This window comes from Manacus candei, unplaced genomic scaffold, assembly GCF_025592945.1.
Source record: "Manacus candei isolate 608988 ecotype Guabito, Panama unplaced genomic scaffold, ASM2559294v1 h1tg000014l, whole genome shotgun sequence".
In the NCBI taxonomy this organism is placed as follows: domain Eukaryota; kingdom Metazoa; phylum Chordata; class Aves; order Passeriformes; family Pipridae; genus Manacus; species Manacus candei.
In genome coordinates this window covers 76537647-76563893 of record NW_026138062.1, presented here as the reverse complement: position 1 = coordinate 76563893, position 26247 = coordinate 76537647, and the positions used below count along the sequence as shown (strand labels likewise).

The 26247-nt window shown below is 40.0% G+C and overlaps 1 protein-coding gene across 4 annotated transcripts in view; it reads left to right on the top strand.

Moving 5' to 3' along the window:
- The window catches only part of EPHA6 (EPH receptor A6), a 451959-nt gene that overhangs the window by 216349 nt on the left and 209363 nt on the right, over positions 1–26247 (top strand). For all 4 annotated transcript variants that reach the window (XM_051779391.1, XM_051779390.1, XM_051779389.1 and 1 more), the window contains exons 4-5: positions 9453–9608; positions 17698–18033. In XM_051779391.1, coding sequence (XP_051635351.1) covers positions 9453–9608; positions 17698–18033 — 492 coding nt within the window. The remainder of the gene's footprint in view (positions 1–9452; positions 9609–17697; positions 18034–26247) is intronic.

Below are 26247 nucleotides of genomic sequence, written 5' to 3'. Positions count from 1 at the left end.
GATGCAGTAATGCAATCTCGTAGCAGAACGTGTACAAACATGTACAAAATGTCACGAATAAATGAGAAATTACAATGCTTGTACCACTCTTTATGCAATTTTCCTGTTCTGATTGGAATTGCTGTAAGATACAGTTGGCTTACAGTGGTTTTATACAGCCTTAAGTTCCACAAAGACACATAAAGGCTGAGGGAACAGAGAAAGTCTTTTTCTTTTCTTCAGAGGGACTTGTATTTCAGTTAAGGCATTTGCTAAATGAGTTTTTGAAAACCTGTGTAGCAGCTCTGGTCCCTGCAAACTTTCTATGGAAAATGGTAAATTTAGCAATTATTTTGGTTAACTGTGCCAGTGAAACAGAATAATTGTTATCAGAGTCTAAGCTTAGGTATGCACAGCAGCTGAAGTGCTGTATGTCAGAATTTTGCTGCATATTCATTGATTTTGACCGAGTAACAGTTTATTTTCTTTCACTGAGTTATCCAGAGAGGTGAGTTATCCCAAGGTTGTGATCATTTGGGGGCTTTCATCTTGTCTTATTGTATCTTTTTTATGAAGGGCTGGTTTTTATTTGCAGGTACCCAATAATCCTGATTGTGTGATTCTACCTTTGAATGGGGAGTGGGTTGCCAATAGCTTTGAAAACATCTGTTGAAAAGCTCCTCTGATATCTCCCCCTGCCACAGAATTTGTAGTACATACTTGGCTTAAAGCATAAGTGTACTTGAGTTGACTTCAAAAGAAATAAAATTGTCTATTTTTTAATCCACTATTTTCCCCCCACCTTCTCTATGTGTATATATGTGCTTTCTTTGAAGAGACTTACCATGTCAAAATCATAATTGCTTTAAATACAATAGAGAATACCATTTCAGAATAAAACATTTGCTTTTTTAAATTGGAATTGAGTCTTATCCTTGAGTTTTATTTTGTAATAGGGAATGGTTTGAAATATAGACAAAATACTGCCCTTGAAAAAGAATGCTGTTTCTTTTGATCCAAAGTGACATGTCATTTGGGGGACAGAAAGGAAGAAAGATTTCAGAATGGGAAGATGTGAATTTTAGAAGTAATAAGGATTTTAAAGAGCACTCATTTTGCTTTGACTGCAACTGTAGCCTGGAATTGCCAACTCTTTAGTCACAAACTTCTTTGTATTGTACATCATGTCTGAAAGGTAGTTATTAAGAGCAAGAATTTAATATTCACCAGGGCAGATTTGGGTATGAGAAAATAGGAAGGGAGCAAGAACAAGCCTAACATTATTCCTTTTATTCTGCTTTACCTCCTCCCTTTCTTCCACCAAAACTGAAGAGGAATCAGTGCCTACAGCCTGTGTCTGTGGTGCTGCCTCCTTCCATGCACCAAACCTGCTGTCTTTCCAATCAGTGGAAAATTACCACTCACTATAATCACAGTTGTATCAGACCAGTAGCCTACTTTCAAGGGGAAAATCCCTGCCGTTCTCACCCCTCTTATCTTTAACACCAGAAATACTTCCTTTTTTTTTTTCTTTTTTTTTTAAGTCAGTGACAGCAGGGCAGGATTCCTCCCTAATGTCTATTCAGCAAAGTCAGAACAACACACTGGGAGAACTGCTGAAATTGTTGGGTCAAAATTAAGCTCTTAAAATGGCATTTCAAAAATTGACTCTTGGGTTCTGAGAGGAAATCAAGAGCTATCTTCTTTAGTGTCATCTCACCTCAATCAGCTATGAGGGAAACTGCTTTTATTAAAGAGAGGCCTTTGGAATCGGAAGAAAAACTAATCAGTGTATATGTAATCTATGAGTTAATACTTTTTAACTACTCCATTAATATGAACTGATGTTGCATCCATCAAATGCATATTTTGGGGCACTTACTAAAAACATCTAATTTTAAATATTTTCTGTGTCTTATTACAAAAGAAGGAAATACTGCCTCGTTCCTCTAGAGATGCAAAGAAAATAGCCTTGAATATGTTAAACTGATGTCCTAGTTAGGACAGCTGAGATCAGTTCATCATGGTGGGTGTAACCCAAAACTGTATTCTATAGCCTTCCATGTCATTTCCCAGAAACTAGACTATTGTTGTCAATAGACTATTCACACCCTCTGCCCATAGAGCCTGACTCCTCAGGCTATAAACTAGGTGTTAAGAGGCCTGTGAGATAGGAGGATGTTTCTGTCCTCACACCCTTTGTGGAACTCCCCGCCCTGAGGGGAGCACTGAACATTCCTGCCTGAACTGGAGGATATATAATCTTGGAGTTTTGGAACATTTTTCAACCCACTCGTGGGATCCAGAGGACGGCTGCATCTCATCGCTCTCAACCAGACTTAGACCACCACTGGAATGCGATCACCAGTTCTGGCCAGACTGCAGCAGCTCTCCCACCAGCAGGTTCTTCCCCTCTCCCTTTACTTTGGACTCAAACAGGGCCCAAGGAACACCACTTTGTTCAGGCCCCAGGGTACTGGGTTATACATTTGGGTTTTTGTGGGTTGAGACCAATTGTTTGTTTGTATTATTGTACTTACTGTATTATTTTAATAAATTGTCATTCTGACTTATAATCTCTCCTTTGAGTTGGGTTCATTCCCCCTGCTGGTTAACTTTTAAACCAGCACATTTTGGCGCCCAAACGTCGGGCAGAGAGAGAGAAGTCAGAATCACAATTTCATTTGAAGCATTTGTCTATTTGAATATAGAAACTCCCTGATCACCATGTTGTTTGATGCACTCACATGGATGTTGTATTTGAGCCTGTTCATATTTCCACAGATGGGGTATTATTTGCCTGTTTTGATGCTCTCTTTAAGACCAGGGAGAGGGATCCAAATTGCTTTATTAGTATATTATGTTTATGTCATTCTAACATCAGAAGCAATGAGTTTCATTATAAATGTGTATTCAGTCCTGTTTGCCTGTCCTGGTTTGGGTTGCTACCTCTGGGGCCTCATTAAAAATCGTACCCAGCTTTTTGGGGGAACAGGGGTGGATGGTTTCCAGCCTCCCACCTCCTTCTTCCCCTTCAGACCTGCTACAACAGTTTTTGAAAATATTGAGTTCCCTTTTGATGTTAAGGACAGCATAATGTTATTGTTAGTGTTGCTCTGTCTGCTCTGTACTATGTACACCATGTTTAGGGTCAGAAAAGTGCCTTTTAGGGAGGTTGTTTGGACACCTGCCCTGGGAGCAGATAATGCTGAGTGGCACGGGAAGTGGGAGGACATCAGCCAGTATTTGGAAAAGTTTTCTCCTCCAATGATCTGGAAATTCACCCCTGAACAACTGCAGGATCCTGTTAGCATGATAAGACTGGTGAAGGAAAAATGCTCTGGCAGCTCCAGAGATGGCCAGCTCACAGCAACCTGCTGGGCCCTGGCCACTGCCTACCGGGCACTGCTTGACATGGTACAGCACTGTCAGGGCGAGGAGAGAAGGAGCAAATCCGCAGACACCACGTCCACCCAAACCACAGCTGAGTCAGAGGGAGAAAGAAATAAACCAACCGGCACCGTGTCCACACAAACCATCGAGGAGCCAGAAGAACAAACAAAACCAATAGCAGTCGCCCCTGTCCAGAAAAGGAAATCAAAGACTAAATCAGTTCGCATAGCAAATGATGACGAAGAGGCGGGACCTTCACATCCACCGGAGGAGACAGAGCCAGAAATAATCACTCGGTCCCTATCCCTGGGTGAGCTACGTGAGCTCCGGAGAGAGTTCACACGACAGGCAAATGAGTCCATTCTGACCTGGCTGCTCCGAATCTGGGATGCCGCAGCTAACGATACGATCCTAGATGGGAGTGAAGCCAGACAGCTGGGATCCCTGTCTCGAGATGTAGTCATTGATCAGGGGATTGGAAGGAGGCAGGAAACTCTCAGCCTCTGGCGGCGACTGTTGTCCAGTGTGAGGGAGAGATACCTTTGCAAGGAGGACCTTCACGTACAGCAAGGACAGTGGAACACGATGGAACAAGGTATCCGGTGCTTAAGGGAGTTAGCTGTACTGGAGATAATCTTTTCAGAGGATGAAAGATTCCCTAAGAGTCCAGATGCCGTACAGTGCACCTCCCAAATGTGGTTAAAGTTTGCACGACTCGGGCCAGAAATGTATTCCCGCTACTTAGCAACGCTGCAATGGAGGGAGGGAGAGGACAAGGTGGGAGCATTGGTTAGCAAACTCAGGATTTATGAAGACACTGTCACCGCCCCATTACGAGCCCACGTCTCATCTGTGGAAACCAAACTGGCTGAACACGTCCGAAGCCTGGAAGAGAAAATTGAAGAGGGACACCAGAAGCTAAGAGAAGAGATTAAGGAAGGGATTTTCCATATCTCGCCAGGACAAACAAGAGTCTCTGCTATCAGGAGCCAGCACCCCCCAGCTAAGGAGAGAAGGTACACTCCACGTAGCGATCTATGGTTTTACCTCCGTGAGCATGGAGAAGATATGAGGAAGTGGGATGGGAAACCCACCTCTTCCTTAGCAGCCCGGGTACGTGAACTGAAAAGAGGAACAAATACCATAAAGAACTCTTCAAGGGTAAACGTTGCTCCAGTCTCTCGTGGGCAAGACTCCAGACGGTACAGGAATGATGATACGTCTGATCCTCTTGAAGGGACCTCCAGGTCATACCCACAAGAAGAGCACAATGAGTACCATGACCAGGACTAGGGGTGCCCTGCCTCTAGCCAGGTAGAGGAGAGGGACAATCGAGTCTATTGGACTGTGTGGATTCGGTGGCCTGGCACATCAGAGCCACAAAGATATAAGGCTTTAGTGGACACTGGCGCACAATGTACATTAATGCCATCAAGATACGTAGGGGCAGAATCCATCTCCATTTCTGGGGTGACAGGGGGATCCCAACAGCTGACTGTACTGGAAGCTGAAGTGAGCCTGACTGGGAAGGAATGGCACAGACACCCCATCGTGACTGGTCCAGAGGCCCCGTGCATCCTTGGCATAGATTACCTGAGGAGTGGGTATTTCAAAGACCCAAAAGGACTTCGTTGGGCTTTTGGCATAGCTGCTGTGGAGACGGAGGAAATTAGACAGTTGAACACCTTGCCTGGTCTCTCAGAGGACCCCTCTGCTGTGGGACTGCTGAAGGTTGAAGAACAATTGGTACCGATAGCCACAGCAACAGTGCACCGTCGGCAATACCGCACCGACCGAGACTCTGTGACCCCTATACATAAGATGATCCGTGAACTGGAGACCCAGGGGGTGGTCAGCAAGACTCACTCACCCTTTAATAGCCCTATATGGCCAGTGCGTAAGTCCAGCGGAGAGTGAAGGCTGACGGTGGATTACCGTGGACTCAATGAAGTCACACCACCCCTAAGTGCTGCTGTGCCGGACATGTTGGAGCTCCAGTACGAGCTGGAGTCCAAGGAAACCAAGTGGTATGCCACCATTGACATAGCCAATGCTTTTTTCTCCATTCCTTTGGCAGCGGAGTGCAGGCCACAATTTGCTTTCACTTGGAGAGGTGTGCAGTACGCCTGGAATCGACTGCCTCAGGGGTGGAAACACAGTCCCAGCATTTGCCATGGACTGATCCAGACTGCACTGGAAAAGGGTGAGGCTCCAGAGCACCTACAGTACATTGATGACATCATTGTATGGGGGAACACAGCGGGCGAAGTCTTCGAGAAAGGAGAGAAGATAATCCAGATTCTCCTAAGAGCCGGTTTTGCCATTAAACGGAGTAAGGTCAAGGGACCTGCTCAGGAAATTCAGTTCCTAGGAGTGAAGTGGCAAGATGGACGCCGCCTAATTCCAATGGAGGTGATTAACAAAATAGCAGCCATGTCCCCACCAACCAACAAGAAGGAAACACAGGCTTTCCTAGGCGCTGTGGGCTTTTGGAGGATGCATATCCCCGAGTATAGTCAGATTGTAAGCCCTCTCTACCTTGTGACACGGAAGAAAAATGATTTCCAGTGGGGCCCCGAACAACAACAAGCCTTTGAACAAATTAAACAGGAGATTGCCCATGCGGTAGCCCTTGGGCCAGTAAGGACAGGACAGGACGTGAAGAACGTGCTCTACACCGCAGCCGGGGAGAATGGCCCTTCTTGGAGCCTCTGGCAGAAAGTGCCTGGGGAGACCCGAGGACGACCGCTGGGATTCTGGAGTCGGGGATACAAAGGATCTGAAGCCAGCTATACACCAACTGAGAAAGAGATCCTGGCTGCCTATGAAGGAGTTCGAGCTGCCTCAGAAGTAATCGGCACCGAAGCGCAGCTCCTCCTGGCACCCCGACTACCAGTGCTGGGCTGGATGTTCAAGGGAAGAGTTCCTTCCACACATCATGCCACCGATGCCACGTGGAGTAAGTGGATCGCTCTGATCACGCAGCGAACCCGGATAGGGAATCCTAATCGCCCTGGGATTCTGGAAATTATCACCAATTGGCCCGAAGGTGAGAGTTTTGGACTATCCTCTGAAGAAGAGGAGGAGAAGGTGACACGAGCTGAGGAGGCCCCACCATATGACAAGCTACCCGCAGATGAAAGGCGATATGTGCTCTTCACGGATGGCTCCTGCCGCATTGTAGGGACAAACCGAAAATGGAAGGCAGCTGTATGGAGTCCCACACGGCGAGTTGCAGAAGTGACCGAAGGACAAGGTGGGTCAAGTCAGTTTGCAGAGCTTAAAGCCGTTCAGTTGGCTTTGGATATAGCTGAACGAGAGAAGTGGCCAAGACTCTATCTCTACACTGACTCATGGATGGTGGCCAATGCTCTGTGGGGATGGCTGGAGCGATGGAAAAAGGCCAACTGGCAGCGCCAAGGGAAACCCATCTGGGCGGCGGAGATGTGGCAGGACATCGCTGGCCGGGTAGAGAAGCCGAGTGTGAAGGTCCGTCACGTAGACGCTCATGTAGGCAAGAAACGGGCTAATGAGGAGCATCGTAACAACGAGCAGGCGGACCGAGCTGCCAGGATTAAAGTCTCTCAGGTAGATCTGGATTGGCAGCACAAAGGAGAATTATTTCTGGCTCAATGGGCCCATGACGCCTCCGGTCACCAGGGGAGAGATGCAACATACAGATGGGCTCGTGACCGAGGGGTGGACTTAACCAAGGACATTGTCTCACAGGTCATCCATGACTGTGAGACATGTGCTGCCATCAAGCAGGCCAAGCGGGTGAAGCCTCTATGGTATGGTGGACGGTGGTCGAAGTACAGGTATGGGGAAGCCTGGCAAGTTGACTACATCACGCTCCCCAAAACCCGCCAAGGCAAGCACTACGTACTGACCATGGTAGAAGGAAGCACTGGATGGTTGGAGACATACCCCGTGCCTCGTGCCACTGCCCGGAATACCATCCTGGGCCTTGAAAAACAAGTCCTGTGGCGACACGGCACCCCGGAGAGAATTGAGTCTGATAATGGGACCCATTTCAAGAATGGCCTCGTAGACACCTGGGCCAAAGAGCACGGCATTGAGTGGGTGTATCATATCCCCTACCATGCACCAGCCGCTGGAAAAGTTGAGCGGTGCAACGGACTGCTGAAAACCACCCTGAAGGCACTGTGTGGGGAGACTCTCAAACACTGGGAGCTGCATTTAGCAAAGGCCACCTGGTTGGTCAACACCCGAGGTTCCATCAATCGAGCTGGCCCTGCCCAATCAGAACTTTTGCATACTGTAGATGGAGATAAAGTCCCCGTGGTACATATGAGAGGAATGTTAGGGAAGACTGTTTGGATTAATCCCACCTCAAGCAAAGGCAAACCCATCCGAGGGATTGTTTTTGCTCAGGGACCTGGTTCCACCTGGTGGGTAATGCAAAAAGATGGGGAGACACGTTGGGTACCACAAGGGGACCTAATTTTGAGTGAGAATGGTCTGTAATGTTTCATCGTATATATATATAGATAGATAGATAGATGTATATAGTTTTAAAGGGATATAGTTTTTAAAGGGGGTTAATTTGGGCATGACATGGATGGCATAGAATAAGGGGTGGATAATGTCCTAGTTAGGACAGCTGAGATCAGTTCATCATGGTGGGTGTAACCCAAAACTGTATTCTATAGCCTTCCATGTCATTTCCCAGAAACTAGACTATTGTTGTCAATAGACTATTCACACCCTCTGCCCATAGAGCCTGACTCCTCAGGCTATAAACTAGGTGTTAAGAGGCCTGTGAGATAGGAGGATGTTTCTGTCCTCACACCCTTTGTGGAACTCCCCGCCCTGAGGGGAGCACTGAACATTCCTGCCTGAACTGGAGGATATATAATCTTGGAGTTTTGGAACATTTTTCAACCCACTCGTGGGATCCAGAGGACGGCTGCATCTCATCGCTCTCAACCAGACTTAGACCACCACTGGAATGCGATCACCAGTTCTGGCCAGACTGCAGCAGCTCTCCCACCAGCAGGTTCTTCCCCTCTCCCTTTACTTTGGACTCAAACAGGGCCCAAGGAACACCACTTTGTTCAGGCCCCAGGGTACTGGGTTATACATTTGGGTTTTTGTGGGTTGAGACCAATTGTTTGTTTGTATTATTGTACTTACTGTATTATTTTAATAAATTGTCATTCTGACTTATAATCTCTCCTTTGAGTTGGGTTCATTCCCCCTGCTGGTTAACTTTTAAACCAGCACAACTGAGAAAAAACCATATGGATCTTTGAAATTGTATTTACAGCAATGGTTTCCATTGTACTGCTGGAGGAGTCAGAAGGAATAGGAGTCTGTGCAATCTGTACATGTTGGAGTTGCTTTTTCATTTGTTCTGTTCTCACATCGGAAAGCCACAAGACAGTAACTGCAATACATGCTGGCAGTGTGTAGATGTGGGAGCTGGCAGGAGAAAGAAAGAAATCTCTGTTTAAATGTGTGTGATGAAGTCTGAGGATGGTTTTAAAACAATATTTCAAAAGGCACACCTGGTAGGTTTGTGGTAAGATTTATTTGAATGACTCATTTCTGTTTTAAAGGCCAGCAATGAAGGGACATGAGGTTCTGCTCTCCCTATGTAGGGGTGTCATCCTTGTCCCCTCAAGGTGTTGTGAGGGTAAATATACAAAGTGTTGCAAGTGTCTTTTACTTGAATAAGGAAGGCATAGAAATTGTTCTGTCAGATAAGAAGTTATCTCACTCTTCCTTGTTACCACATGGAACCTACATAAAACGTAGGTAATGCTCTTTTGTTAAGTGATATTAGTGAAGTTGTCTGGGTACAATTTCAAGCAACAGTGAGGACTGTCTGTAAATTGTGAATCAGTCTCTTTTAATGATTCCCCATTATATACCAAGAACAGATTTAATTTTTTAAGTCAATACACCAAAATAAAAACCATGAAGAATTGTATGAACAAAATAACATATATATGGAAACTGGCAAGGAAGGAAGGAGCTTTATAATTGCATGGAGCAGATTTTACTAATGACCAAAACTTGCTTCTATTAATGAAATTTATTTTCTTATTTTGTAGCTTGCAGGCCTGGATTCTATAAAGCTTTTGCTGGAAATGTGAAGTGTTCCAAATGTCCTCCACATAGTTTGACCCATGTAGAAGCAACTTCTGTCTGTCAGTGTGAAAAAGGTTATTTCAGAGCTGAAAAGGACCCACCGACCATGGCATGTACCAGTAAGTCTGATCAGTACCAGTGTCTGCAATTCTCTTCTCCCATTGCCTCATTTATTTCATTTTTTATTTTAAAAAAACAACAAGTTTGTACATTTTGTGAAGAATTCCTTTCAAGTTAACCAAAAGAGATTTTTTTTTTTTTAATCAAAATTCAAACAACATTTTTCTGTTTAGTCTAGAGAACCTTTAAAATAGCCACGTTTCTTAGTTTGATGACTTTTTTACTGGTGACTCTGAGATATAAAACAAAGAGGGTAATTGCTGTCATATAGATAATAATGTGGTGTTTTAACTACCAATAGGTATCTTAAATGCTTGAAAATATGCTGGTACAAAAGCTTTCAAAAAACTGGAGTCATGTAAAGAAAAAAACTGCTATGACATGCTCTGCTGTCTCAGATTTAAATGAAGAGTATAAGAACAATATTGATATTTTATTCAACACAATTGAGTAAAAACTAAACTTTCTAGAAAAGACAAGAAGATTTTTTTTTTAAAGAAAAAAGATATATCTAATCAGAAGGTATATAATTAAAACTGTTGCATATCATCTTTTTTTAATCTTCTTATGCAACTGTGATAATGAAAATTTTTGATAAATATTCAAATACATAATTTTGTGTTTCTTGACTAACCTGTCATAAAACTGTCATCAAGATAAAACTACTGCCTAGCAATCTACGGGCAGAAATCCTGAGAAGAGATTTTTATTACTTTGATCAGTGTTCTCACATCTAGAAACAAAAAGCACAAGTTTTCTTTTTACTTAATAAAATATTTCTCATAGGTTTCCATTCATGGTTCATTACTCACTGGCATTCATTTATTGGTCATTAGCAACTATATCTGTTTAATCTCAAAACTGAGAAAAAACAGCAGCATTTAAAAATCTGTGGGTGAAATACTATATTTACATGTAATAGGCAATTAAAATTGCTGTTTAGCAAAGGAATTTTAAGATTGCAAAATTCCCTAAGACACCCCATTTTCTGTATAGCACTTTGCCAGCTCTTTCAGTGGAGGATTTGATCTCAGTACATTTTGTGCCATGGTTAAGAAAATTCTAAGAAAAAAAATAACATGTTAAATGAATGAAGTATTTCAACAGAATTTTAAGTACAAAAAGTTTAAGATGAAAAACCACCAAAAAAAAAGTGTTGTTGCAAGAACCATCAGTGTGTAGCCATAACTTTACTATGTTTACACTGAGTGAAAAAATAACTGAGCTGACAGAATTGTACCCTGTGCTCAGGATGGTCTTTCTAAAGGACACTGTACTGGGCAAGTTGGGAAGATACCAGGTAATTTGGATCTGATATACAAAGTCAGAGGCATTCTGCAATCCTGAGGTCATTACACAGACCAAGACATTGTCCAGCCACTAAATGGGGGATGGTCATTAAAACTGCATTTCTCAGACTGAAGGCACTAAGCAGAAAATTGTCTTATCCAACAGTAGGGTTTTTAGAGGGGAAAGGTAAATCCCACATTCCACCTAAGGGATTTAGGGCTCAGACAGACACCCCAATCACCTTCACAGAACCTGCTCTCAGCTCAGTCTGGAACAAGGAACACAGGCCTACAATTTTGCATAAAATATGTGAGGGAATAAACAATGTTTTCCAGACTTCTCCCAGGAAAAATGGTGATTACAAATAATCCCACTCAAATCAATGCCTCAAGAACAGGCCATTAGAAACTTACTCACAGAACTAATACATCCCAGGCATTCTTGACAGTCTCATGCTTAGAAAGACAGTTTCACTCATCCATTATGCAGATGAAGTTCCATATTATTTATAAATCATTGGTTTTTCATCTCTGAAAGACAGTTCTTTGAAAAAATTACTCATACATAGTATTAGGATTCCATAATTATCTTTCAGAGCACAATTTTAAGCCCTGATACCCACCAGTATTGATAAGGTTGGGAGGAGCACGAGAGCCCTGTGGCATCAGGGAGCAGGTTCTACAACACCCTGGTGCTTTCTCAACAAAAGTTGAGTTCAGAGAGATGTTTTGGCTGGAAACTCTCAGGGAAAACTTGCTAGCCCTCTCCAAATATCAGCCAAAGCAGCTGAGAGTGTGGAGGCAGAGATGAACCACAGCAGAGGTTGAGCAGTGCCCCATCTCACCTCAGCTTGGGAGATAGAAGAAATAAAGGAGACAGTGAACCACACTCTAATTTCTGCCTTGCTCTTGCTTTAGTGCCACCAGGCATTGTCTCCCACTCGGCCCAGACTCCAAGGTGTCAGTTCTCCACTGGCTGTCACAGCAGATGTATTTGTCTTATACCTACAACGATGATTATTTCACTAATTGTCAGCTGAGCAAATGACACTGGCAGACTGTGTTCTTGTCTTCTTGCTCATCATCAGTAATGAAGAGTCTGCAGGCCAAATTATTCCCTAAGTGATAGCTTTAGCCCCACTGCTTTCAAATTATGCTCTCAGTTATTAAAATTATGTTTCTGTCATAAGCACAACCTCACTGCTTTTGGTGGATCTGTGCAGATGTGGCTAATCTAAATTTAATAAACAAAGGTACAGGTATGAGTGAAATTTAGAGTGTTCCTTCCAAACTGCCATGCTTCGCTGTAATAAAAGTTAGAAAAAAAATGAAGATATTTGACTACATAGAGAGAAAAGGCTGTGTAGTAAGAAAAGGCTCTTTCTGCATAGCCCCTTTTGGGGCAGATCTGCATTTTTGGTATTCGTTTTCAAATTGGTATCTTCACATATGAGATGTGGCATAAGAAATGGACATTTTTCTTGGGACTTTTAAAATGAGAGTTATTTTTAAGTTAAACACAGAGTGAATAGTCGATTCCACTCACAAATGTCTTTATATTCGAACATTTTGACTGACTCTATTGATGCCTATTTTATTTACTTCCCCATGTCCTGCAAAGCAATATGCCTAAGATAGGTAGATACTTTGTTCTCTCTCTCTTTTCATTCCAGTATAGGGTTGGGCACTATTCCTTACTCCAGAACTTTTCCTCAGTAATGGAAAACTTGCATATGCAGCATTATGGGAAAACAAACAAACAAACAAACAACAACAAAAAAAACCACAAACACAAAAAAAACAAACAAACAAAAAAAACACAAACACAAAAAAAAACCAAAAAAAACCAACCAAACAAAAAAAAAACCAAAAAAACCCAAAAAAAACCAAAAAAAAACCCCCCAAAAAAACCCAAAAACAAAACAAAACAAAAAAAAAACAAAAAAAAAAACCAAAAAAAAAAACACAGAAACAAACCTTGATTTCAGAGACTATGAAGTTAAGAGTTTAGCTTCCAGCATCCACTTTTTACAAGATGAGCTTCAAACCCACTTGGATTAATTCTGTGAAAGTGCATAGTGTCTGCTTTTCCAAAATTGTACAGTTCCCATTTTTACTTCCTGTAGCTGCATTTTGTGAAAGAAGAGTGTGCACTTTGCAAAAAACAGTAATACAAATCTATTTTCAATAAGAGAAATGAAAATTACATTAGAATATATTGTTAATCCCTTTCTCTGAGGCTCTTTTCATTTGATTGACATTTCTTTATCAATCTCTTGCTGCTACTCTTTCTTCTTATTGTATTTCTTTGCCATATGCAAGTACTCTATCAGTGATCTCTCTGCACACACAGTGAGCAACAAATAGCATCATATCTAATCCCCTGTCTGATTACTCTGTACATAAAGTCTAACATTTCCCACCATAAAGTAATTGGATGAATTGATCTGTCTTTCCAAGGTCAGGCAGGCTTATATTGGTTGTCTGAGTCTGAATGCATCTCTTTTCATGTTATGCTTAAACAACCTGAACCCAACAAACTTGTGCTCTGTTCAATAACCTCTGCCACGAACTGTATCCTCTACTTTTAAGAGTCAACACGGTATTTCAGCAGCAAAATCAAGCAACATACTTGAAGTCTTTGACTCTACTGCCTCTACTGTTATATATATAGATATTATATATATGTTTATACATTTGTTTGCAATCCATCATTATACTCAGACTTGGAGTGTTGTTTTGCAGCCACTGGCTTCCTTTTCTTGCTGGTCTCACAGGAAAAGTATAAGTGATTCTGGAAAAGGAAAAATGTAGTTCTACATCAAGTGACACAACTCATTTATACCACATGTGTATGTCAAAAAGCAATTATGAAGGGGCACAGCTAGGTGCTGATTCCAAGTATACTCTAAGGCAATGCTTAATTTTTGCTCTTCTGCTGTAAATTCAGTTGTCAAAAAACACGAACTTCTAAGAGTCCAATAATGGACAGTTTTCACTTAAAATGCAACAGGTTTTTTCCAGACACTCGTCACTCATTAGTGTATAACATAATGCATTGCCCTCACTAGACTTCTGCAGAGTTGGGTTTGCTCCTCTTTCATTCCCAAACCAGCAAAATTCACTTTGCCTTCGCAGAGGAAGAGAATAAACTCTGCCCTGTTGCTTTCAGAGCAGGCCTGGTTCTCTCTAAGACATTGATGTCGGTCTCCTCCACAGAGAGAGTAGAAATACTTCCTACATTGTCATTTGTAAATGAAGCAAAAGACATTGCTCACACTCTGGCTGAGTTCCATCTTAGCAGAAGAGCTGCATGTTTTTTTAATGCTCATCCATCTGAACTGTATTTTATTCTTTTGCATAAAATCCAGAGTCATGAATTCTGCTGTGAGAAAAGGCTCCCTTGTTTTCACCAATATACTCGTTTTCCTTAAAAATCAATATGAGGAAATCCCTGAGTGCTTTGCACACAGATGTCTGCAGAAGGGTTATTGCTGCCAGGTTTTTCCAATGTGTCAAATAATCTTTGTATAATTTATAAATGATAACAAAGCAATCAGGCCACATTCATAAAAGCCCAGTGACACATAATTTAGTTGAATCTGAGGATTAGAATGAATTGTCTCTCTTTGTTCCGAGTTCTAAATCTTAGTAAATGATTCACTGCATGTCATTACAGCTTAATATTTGCATGAAATCACAGTTTAACTGGCATAATTTAACAGCAATTAAAAAGCTATTTAATCGTCATGCAAATTGGCATGAGGGGCCTTGAGTAGGAAGTGTGTTTGAGGCTTTTTTCTGCATTTGCAAGCAGACAGTCACGTACTTTCAGACACCTCTAACATAATTGATGGTGGTTTTCCTTTTCACTGAAATGTGAATGTACAATAGTATGTGTTTTCTCTTACAATTGAGGATTAAGTCCCAAGTCATGACTCTAAACACTTTCACTCTCTAGTACAAATAAAAATATTTTTTTAAAATGTATTTTATTTACTGTATTGGTCCATCTACAGATGTCATCTACATACAGTGCAACAAAAATCTGATAGGAAATGAAAATTCAAAAAGACAGACAAAACTTGGCTGTTGCCCAGATTCACATTAACTCCTGTTTTGGCGTGCCAAAATTGATGAAATAATGTAAAAAAACCCACTGAGCTGTGATGACCCATTGTCATATCTATAGTTATGTAAGAGATAGGTAAGTTATGTATCTATAGTATGTAAGATTAAATCTAAGCTTGTTTTAAAACCTTGACTCCAATCCTTCAAGCAATTACACACATGCTTAGTTTTAAGTGCTTGAGTATTACCAATTATTTCAAGGGGATTACTGATCCACTCAAAGTTATGCAGATATGTAAGCGTGATTAAGGCTCATCCTCCATATTCCTAAAACTCCTCATTGGTTTTAACAGTGGGAATTTGTTAAGACCAGTCATCTTTTAATTCTCACAGCATGGCTTTAGAGGAAACATAATTATTCTGAAAAATTAGTCATCTGAACATAAATAATAAGAACTGAAGCTGAAGTCATCTGTGCTGGTTTTAGCTTGTTCCAGTCTCAGGACTCTTTTCCAGAGTAGCCAGAACCATCAGCCTCGCAGTGGTTTTATGGGAGTTTAGTAATTTCTAAATCTGAGACACTCTAAGCTTGTAGGAGCTTTTGAACCACAGCAGCCTTTTCAAGGCTATCTCTTACCTCTGTTTTCCACACCACTAGATAATGAATTATCAATATAATGAGCCTTTGTTAACAAGTTGCATTTACAAGTACTTACCTATTAAAGTATTTCAAATGCTTCAGTTTACACTTATCACAAGATCACAAAGACCAGGAAGGAAAAAATAAAGGAGGAGCATTGATATTTTTGTTTTCCTCCCTAAAGCAAAGGTTTGACCATCTTTTAGGCACAAGGTCTTGTCTTCATGCTACAAGTTGTAGAGCTGGAATTTACAAAAGTGTTGATTAATATTTTTGGTTTGTTTGTTTAGAAAGCATATTATATTTTAATCGTCTGACTCTCTCATCTTTACTGTGCCACTCAATTTGTTGAGTGAAATTCACGTGTGTAAGAATTAGCTGATGTCATTTGCAAATGTTTCTTGTACTCTTTCAGTCTGCTTAAGAGACCCTGAAGTAATGAAGAGCTCACTCAAAGTTTGACCAGTGTCTCAGTCAAAACTTTATGTTTAAGTCCTGTTAGTATAAATGATTAAAAACTGCAAAGAAACCTGGAACTTTCCAAAGCTCAGTTAAGCCAAGCAATGCATGTGTCCTGTGATTTTGTTGAGAGCTGGGAATATATGTTTATTCAACTCATTCAGCTCAAAAACCCCTGAGGCTGGCAGTCGAGTTTTCCACAGTCCTTTCACACATATCAAAATCTAGAGTATAAGGCCTTGCGTTTTTCCAAATCTGTGTTTCTTACATAATTTTTATGGGTACATTTTGGGATTATCTCTCTGTGAAGAAATTCTTTCTGGTGTCCAACCCAAACCTCTCTTGGCACAGCTTGAGGCCATTTCCTCTCATCCTGTCACTTGTTACCTGGGAGAAGAGGCCAAACCCCACCTGGCTACAACCTCCTTTCAGGGAGTTGCAGAGGGCAATAAGATCACCCCCAAGCCTCCTCTTCTGCGGGATAAACACCCCCAGCTCGCTCAGTCTCTTCTCATCAACCTTGTGCTCCAGACCCTTCCTTAGCTCCATCCTTCTCTGGACATGCTCCAGCACCTCAATGTCTTTCCTGGAGTGAGGGGCCAGAACTGGACGCAGCACTTGAGATGTGGCCTCACCAGTGCCGAGTACAGGGGGACAATCACTATTTAAATATGTAAAGCCCCTGGTACTTTTTATGTGATCCTACACAGTAAGTTAGCAAACAGCTTAAAACTTGTTGGACGTACCTGGACTGTTGTGGAATCCATGGGAAATGGGTCACTTGTGGTTCATCTGACAGTACACAGGCAGCTTTACCACCTACTTGTTAGATGAGAGATTTCCTGTACTCTGCCTGCTGCAACTAGTTTTGTATTTCTCCCCACAGTCTTCAAAAATTACTTTTTCTCCTGCTTTTTGGTCAAGCTTTCAGACCTTTAACCTGCAAGGTTGATGTCTTCACTGTTATACTGGTGCTGACGAGGTACCAGGTGGGAAGGAAAAAAAACTTGTAAACTGTCTCTTGTGCCTACTAGCCTTGGCCTGTTGCCACCTAACTCTTGATAATGAACAGCAGCAAAGAAATCCCTGGGGATAAGCAGTGAAGGGTAAAAAAAAAAATCTGGCACTGCAGAACTAATACAAACAGTTTTACCTCTTGTAGTTATTCCAAAGCGGTTATTTATTTATTTTTTAATTTGTCTCTTATAAAACATCAAATATTTTAAGTCTCAGAAAAGCCTACATTACTAGATATAAAATAAGGATATAAATTTTGTGGTTAAAGCTCTAGCCTAGTATACCACATCATCAAGAGATATTTAATGCAAATTTGTGTTATCAAGTGTAGTTTTGACATTCCCAATTCATTTTTGCATTGCCTTAAATTATTTCTGAATTAATTCTAATTTACTTAGATTATTCAGCTTCTTGTGATCTCACCCATTTATTATGTCTGCTTAATTTTCAAGGATTGTATTCAGATAACTCTTATTTTTTTACTTTGTATTAGTTATAGAAGCATAACTCTTATGTCTTTTATTTGCAAATAATTGCCTGAAAATGATTTTTTTTTTTGTTTAACTTTTTTCTCCAAAGAGGCCTAACAAGTTTTCCCCTCTTTCTCTGCAGGGCCACCTTCTGCCCCGAGGAATGTGGTTTTTAATATTAACGAAACAGCTCTGATGTTGGAGTGGAGCCCCCCGAGCGATACTGGAGGGAGAAAGGATCTCACTTACAGTGTCATCTGTAAGAAATGTGGCTCGGACGCCAACCAGTGTGAGATCTGTGGGGGAGGCATCCGCTTCATCCCCAGGCACACGGGGCTCATCAACTCCTCGGTGACGGTGCTCGACTTCGTGGCGCACGTCAACTACACCTTCGAAATCGAAGCCACCAACGGGGTCTCGGAGCTGAGCTTCTCTCCCAAGCAGTTCACAGCCATCACGGTGACCACAGACCAAGATGGTAAGTCCCAGCGTGTCTGTTCCTGTGCCCCTGACACCTACGGAGATGCTTTTGTTTCTTAGAAGTCTGGCTCAGCAAGTTAGGATGTTTTGCAGGTTGCTAAATGTTTTTACGTGCTTTCTGTGAGGACTTTCAGCCCCTGCTGATGAGGGCATTAAATGCTTTTGGCAGTTGGCCCTTGACCCCATTACACAGGACACAAAACCATAGCTTTCTGTTTAAGTACAATCTTTAGCTACCTGAGAGTAACTGTATCTATCAGTGGTTCATCAGAGCTGGAGTCTGGTGCTTTTGAGATTTCAGTTTTGCAAGAGTAAAACACCAGAGGTTATCCATCACAATTGCACAATTCAAAGGAAAAGTGGAAGTGAACTCACTACCTTTAGTATCTGTGTTTCACAGTACTAATACAGCATTTCTCACTGTAAAGGTATTTCAACATCTGTATGAGCCATTTCCTACTAGATTTTTTTTGATCCTTTAATTTTAAACTTTCCATTATTGTTTTGAGTTTTTTCTTCCCTCTATTTCAGTTTGAATTTATGTCCAAGGTGAACCTTCACCAGAAACATGGGAAACTAGAAGAGCTCTCTGTTTTTGTTTATTTCTGCAACTTTTTCTTGTTCCGTCTTTAGAAGTGCTTACTGTGCCAGGAAATGGCATCACAGGTTACCAACAATGTAAACTATAAAGCAGTGTCCTCTTCTGGCTTTTGTCACTGTAGACAAGACAAGAAGGTTATTTCAAAATTATCCCTTGCTGACATTTGTTCCAGAAATGTTTTTCACCTACTGTGCAGTGACATTGCGACTGCAGCTGACGTGTTTAATGTAGAGCAGGAACTGAACTGGCAAAACCACTGCTTTGAGCAAAAAACACATGATAATCTGATTCTATTTAGTAAAAGTGCTAATGTTCTGGAGGATCCTGTTATGTTCCACTTGTAGGAAGGCTTGAGGTTTTTTCACTGATCAGCCTAGCAAAAATCTGCTTACCTGTGTATCTGGGACTAGTAGTTTTGTTGATGAGTAGGTAATGACTTGTTTGCCTTTGGGCATACAAAAAATTAACAGCTTGCTGTGATCATGATGATGATGATGACAATGGTGGTAATATCAATAATATTCATGAAAATGGATTCGAAAAAGCACAAAAACTACTCACCGTTCAGGTGATGATGGTAACAGCAGAGCTAATCATTTAAGATGCCTAATGATATATGGGCCTTGCAGTGAGAATTTCCCTAAGCACTTAAGCTGTGTATCACCTTCATATCCCTTTTCCTTTCTCAGTAAAGCAAAAATGGTGTTAGAAAGTACCCCTAAGTGTACTTACTTTTGGATATTTTGCTAAATGGCATTAAATGCAAGTCACCAAGCATGCACAGGTGGAGGTCACCAGAGATATGGTTTATTTTTAAGCTGGGTAACAGCTGTGTGAACACAGCTCGTGATGTGCATTTAACTGGTGGCCTTTTAAAAAATAGTATCTTCTGCTTTAAGGACAGAGATTTTCACTGCAGTTTACTCAAAACAGGGAAAATGTTCTCATAATTTGTGACACACTGGTAGTAAACTCTGGAGTATAGAGTGCTTGTATTCCCTATAATAATTCTTACATTACTAAAATTGCTATGCAAGGGCTTCGGAGAATTTAAGACCAGATTTTCAGAATTCTTTGTCAGTTTATTTGGATACAAAAAGACAGCATAGCAGGAGTCATCTATAAAATGTAGTTATAAAGATAAAAGCATTTTTGTAGGATTACCAGCTGTTCAGTTGTATAAAACCATAAGCATGGTAACTATATATTTAGAGGTAAAAGAAAAAAATATAATGTTGGATGAAGTGTGGAAGAAAGTTAATGGAGTTTTTGTTGATGGAAATTAATCAACATTTTTTGTGAGTTACTTTTAGTCATAAATAAGAAGTGATATGGAGAAAGCTGTGGTATCTCACCTCAGAAATGTAACCTGTAGAATTACAGCTTCAGAACATTGCAGAGATTTTTCTTATAAACTCACTGTTACAATCTTCCCTTATAATCTTAATTATACTGAAATGGATAGTACTTATTGCACAGTGCTGCAGGTTTGTGCATACATTCATAGAAAGCAAAGATCCAAGATTAAGCATATCACATGACAACAAATCAAAAATGTATAAATTTGTACAAGGACTGGATCACTAGAATTGGTTTAAAACAATTTTTTTTTACTTTTGATGTGTCTAATATCTAGATCTATAATTAATCATTCCTACACAACATATTTATGCCATGTTCAACTACCTTTTTATATGTAATCTTTTCATACATACACTTTTAATGTTTTTGGTATATGCTTTGCATGAAGTGCTAAACCTCCTTATAAATATATAAATTGTTTTCTTCCACTGTCATACCTTTATTAAGAATATAGAACCATGTCTGCAGCTGTTGTAAATCCAGACCATTCTGTTAGCTGCAGTAATTTACAGTGGCTGAAGACTTAGCATTTTATTTTCTTTGAGCATATTGGATTTACTTCCCTCTAGTGGCCTTTTCTTTTTGACAGTTTATGTGAAATTAGCAGATTCTTCTTTAAACATGCAAAATTATTAGCTTGTTCTTCAGGGGGGTTTCTCTCTTATTGGATTCAGCACTTAGCTGAATAAATAACTCAGTGAAGAGTACTGTGGACATCCATAGAAAGTGAGGAATTGTATCCTGTCACATAAGTGAACAGAGTAGTCTGAGAGCATCAAAGAGGGAAGAATATATGCTGACAGGAGAAGTGAAATAATTCAAAAGTGATTAAAGCTCATCTTTATGCAAAGAGTTCTACCACAACTAATATTAAAATCTTAACTGCCTCTTCATGTAATCACAAGTATCAACAAAATTAAATACACTGCTCAGCTTTAACAGTGACAAGAAGCAGACTAAAGGAAAGTAACACTTAAAAAGGCTGTGCAAACTGCAGCTCAAACCTCTCTGCAATTTGGTGAATAAAGCATTATCAGACCTGATCAAATACTGAAAAAAAATTACTCATAATAATGTGAGTAAGTCAGGTAAAATGAACTTGGCAATCCTCATGACTTTTTTCTTTAATTTTATACAAGTACTCACAAATTGGATATCCGTGATTTTGGATTTTTCCCCTTGGCTTCATAAGGAAACAGAATTTCTGTGGTCACATTATCTGTCAGACACCAGAAAGAACTGTGAACCCAGGAGCCAACATGGGTTTGATAACAGTGAAAAAGAGTCAACAGAACTGTGAAAACTGATCACTTGGAGTCACCAAGGTGTTGGTTGGGTCTGCAAGTTGAAAAGAATCGTGAAGCTTCCTTTCTGGACTAGAGACCCCAACTAACTGACCACTTGGCCTGTCTGCTGACTAGTCAGCGAAGAAAGAATATATTTCAGTCTTTACAATCACAGTATGTGTTGTGTCCTCTCCAGCAAGCAAGGATGGTGTAGGGGGGTGTGTTAGGGAGTGTAGATGTTGCAGATGGGGAGATGAGGGAAGTGTGGCTTTTTTTCAAAATGATTTGAGATACCAAAATAATCCCTACTTTAAAGGCAGATAAATGGACAGATAAGTATACAAGAGATCCTTCTCAGAAAAGCACTTAAGCAAAGTTCCTGTTCAAGGAAGAACATTAGCACATATTAAGCGCTTTCCCAAATCACTGCTAAAGTAGTTTGTAAACAACTGAAAGATAAAACATGTTTTCACAAAAAGCCTCCTCAAAAAAATGTTTCACATACTATTGTTCAGAGAAGTGCCTGGATGCCTTTTCTTTATGGGAGAGAGAAAGTTTTATGCAGCAGTAAATATGCTGAGTACAAAGTAATTGTACTCAATCGACTTTAAATCATTGTGTGAAGAAGCAGAGAATTACATGCTGAATTGTAATTTATGTTTCTCTTATGACTAATGGAAGGAAGAGACACCTCACTATATAACTTTCTGAGCATGCCACAGAGTCTGCATTGCCTAAAGAAAATTCAGAGGTACTTGAGTTTTTTCATACATAATTAAAGTAGTAAATAATGAATAATTAAGCAAACAGAACTTAAAAAGTAGTTCCTATTTCCAAATAACAGTCCATATTCACATTTACTCAACGTGCACTCACATGTTCTATTCCTTGAGAACAGGGAGGAAAAGAATACACTATAGAAATACTCCTGCCTTTGCATCCTGGAAAACTCTTCTCCTGTCTCAGTTCTGCAGTTTGTAGGTGACTCTGGTCTCTGTGACACGAAAGACCTGCTACCAGTCGACAAAATCTGAGGCACAAGAGAGCACAATCTGTGGGCACACACCCTGGCACTATATTAAAGCCCTGGCTCATTTTTTCTGTCTGTCTAGTGCTGGCAACGGAGATTTTCAGGCAGACTCTGAAACTGCAATTCTATCAGGATTCCTTTGTCTAATACCTCTTCTTTTACATGAGCCATTGGCAGATACATCCAAGGTGATGTTTCCTAATCCAATGGTAAAATCTTGCCAGTGTTTGAAAGGGATTGCCTTTCATCTAATTCCTTTTCCCAAATAAGTTATTCCTGGTGCAGGTGGCTCCTCAGACATATTTGTAGTCCAGTGCAGATGGTCTCTAGAAAGAGCAACCATTTGTCACTCTCTTAGAGCTGTGTGAACAGAGGAATTCATGGCAGGGTTTCAGTGTCTCTTCCAGGAATAAACGTGACCATATCACCATGACTTAATGGCATATAGCATTATAATCACAATGCAGATGGGAGAAGTGGTTAAGAGGTTCCTCTGACTGTCATTCTGACTCTTGGTTGCACCACCAGGACAGTTTATCAGGATTACTCCTTCTGATTGATGACAGGATAGTTTCAGGATCCTCGCTGGGGTGACAGGGGATTTACCTGTTTACTCATCCTAAGTTGCTTCCCATAGCAGCATCTCGCTTTCACCCTAACCAAAAGTCAACTTTCCTTTTTTTCCCCATCTCACTTTCACCCTAATCAAAAGTCAACTTTCCTTTTCTTCCCTGAGTCTCAAATCTCTACAGACGTGATTGTCCTCTGTAACTTTAGAGAAGTCTTCTCTTTTCGTAATGACATGATGAAGCCCTTTGAACCATCTTTTAAATTGTTTATGTTAAGATATTTCTAATCACTGATTATTGGAATAGCAGATTGCATAAAAGCCTGTTATGAAACAGTCACAAAACAACCTCCATCAAACATTGCCAGAGCTCAAGCCACATGAAAGAAAGAACATGAAATTTTCATAGATGACAATAAATAAGACATTTATGGCATTTGTTTACTTCACAACTACAGCTGAATTGAAGTTCTACCAGACACTCTACTGTTATCAGCACTGCTGGTTCTATTTGTGTGAAAAATTTGAAGAGAAATATCAACCTGTTGTTAACTGGCTAAGGACAGTCTGTAAATGTCTATAACTGAATGTGATGTGAAGACAGGAAAGAGGGATTACTATTTTTAAAAAAAGTTTGAGATGTACACTCTCTAAGTCACTTCTGAACAACACATTTAAACAATGCATTTTAAAAGGGAATTCAGCGTTATGCAGTTATTCACAGATTTTTCATATGCTGGTCTCCTCTTCACACTTACACAACTTTTTATGGATGTTTCTTTATAATACACCTGATTACTAGGCAGTAATAATAGGCGGGAAATTACTTTTAAATCAATTTTTAGTTATATCCTGAAGGTTTTTTTTAATGCTTGTAAATTTTTTTAGCAAATATGGGGGTTTTTTCTGCTGGAAAATATTGATGGTCAGCCATTTCTTTAATGCAGCAAAAGTCAACCTCGTTCCATTTACTTTCGTCTCCCATACCACAGTATTAGCCATAAGCGAGTCAGGTATGTAAGATAAGTTTCTCTAAGTTACACAATATGAGTAGGAGAAAATTAAATTCTGAGAAGAGGTTAATGAATACTGTATTTTCCCCACAATTTACTTACCAATGTGGTCTTTCAGTTTTTGGAATATTTTCTTTCCTTGCAGAGCACACTATTGATCATAGCCATTGGCAGTTTGTCTGTGACGTGTTTTCAGCCACTTTCTGATTTAAGTTGTAGCCATTAAAATGCAATGTCCAAGTGCTGTGACAATTTTATATTTAATAATAATAGTTTGTTTCAATTTATGGAGAAACTTGTAAAATAATCATTACAAATAAATTGGTAGGCACACAACACTGTGATAAGAAATATGTCTTTATTTTGTTGAATCCTGTTGTAGTCAGTAGCTGCGAGGGGCATTCAACACATGATAAAAACACTAAGAATGAGATGTGTATTCATGGACTCTGCTGCTCAGTTGTCTGGGACCTCTTACAGTGAATGATAGATAGTGAGAAGAATCACTGTTGAATATTCCAGTCAGGGTAGAGTACAAGATAATTCAGATATAATCTGGTGAATTAGAAACTTCTGCCACAAATGTTAATCGACCAACTTGGGACAATCTTCAGTCTTACGTTAAGAACCTTCTCCTTTTCAAAGTTTACTTAAACATTTTTGAAAGATATTTCATTTTAAAAAACCCCCAAATTCAACCAAATCAAGCAAAGAACATTGACAACAACAAACCTCTGGCATTGCCATTATGTGACAAGGGAAATGAAGACTTCTGTTGCATTCTTGGCAAAAGAAGTGATTTTGGTCAAGGGTAGTAAAGAAAGACATTGATCACAACTAGTTAATCTGGAACAAATTGTGGGTTTAGATGTCATGGCTTTCAAGCGAATCTTTATGAGAGTGTGTTCAGAATAAAGGACATGAGAAATTACAAACCAATTCTGATAATGTTTGCTGTGGGGTCTTTAAAGCAATTATCTTGGTAGCAGGTTGCTCTGATTCATTTGCTTCTTAAAAGTAGTTTCTTTGTTACACTCAACAACTCCTTCCACTTCTGTGACTCTTCCACATGTGTTTGCCTTGGGCTCACAGTTTGGAATTAGCTTTAATTTATCTGCAATAGTGGCATTAAGTTGCTCACACTGGAATAAGGTTGAGAGCAGACTCAAATTTACATAGTTTCCTAAGCTTAAGAAGTTTATTTATTTTACATCTCTGTTGGCTTCAAGTTATTATTTCTAATAACCTGCTTTTACCTTTTTCTTCCCAAACAATGGGAGGTGTCTGTTTACTGTCTTCAATCTGTGTTACCTATTTATATGTTTCCCTACTGCGTTAAAATTTATACTGTCTCCTGTGAACAAAAAATAAAGATTGCTCCTCTGAAAAGATTATAGTAGCCAGGATATGCACAGTTAATATTAGTGAGACTTCATATTTGAGCCTGAATCCAAGTCTGATAGGGATGAGACAGGGGGTGTCAAACAGTGTCAAGACTGGGTGGTGCAAAGAAGGAAAAAAAGACACTCTTAATATGCTAAGTCTTATTTCCATTTAGCATGCAATCTCTGGTTTTCATTGAGGAGTGATTTTTGCATATTAAATATACATAGTTTTCTTTATTTATCTTCTTTTAAGATTTCCCTTAAAACCTTCAGTTAAGCAGGAATATTATCAGATATTCAGGACGTGGCTACAGGTTCTAAAGTGGACTTTTTCAATAAAATCATTTGAAATCAGTTTTGTTTTGTGACCCTCTGGAGCAAGTGCAACTAATTCTGTGAAGGATCAGCTGTTCAGAGGATTTTGCCTCTGTTGTTTGCACTTGCTAAAGTGACATACATTGATCAGATACAAGTGTTTTATTTTGCTGTCTACATGTAGAGTCCTGATAGGCAAAAGGAGAAGGAAGATGACACAGAGAACCTGTCCCAAGGCAAATCAGAGTGATGAAAGTCATTTGAATAAAGTGATTTCTAATATAGAAAAATAAACTAAAACAAAAATTGATAAATTTCTAAAACACATGAATTCAGCAAATTAAACTTATTTCATCATCATATTTTCTCCTTGAAATAACAATAACATCTTGTACGTTAAACCACACAGTATTTTAAAAGTGAAGTCTTAAAGCAAATATTTACAAAGAATCTCTAATCACAAATTGTATCTAATGTCCCAAAGCTGTTTCCCTACTAGTCAGTGAGAGATGTCCCACAGGACAAAAATACAAGGTAGGCCCAGGTAAGCTTATTTTTCCTGAAAATTCCTATTGTCTCCTCTACTTTTGCCTTCATCCACAGTACTTAAAAATCTAGTCACAACTTTTATGCTGAAGTCAATGGCAAACCC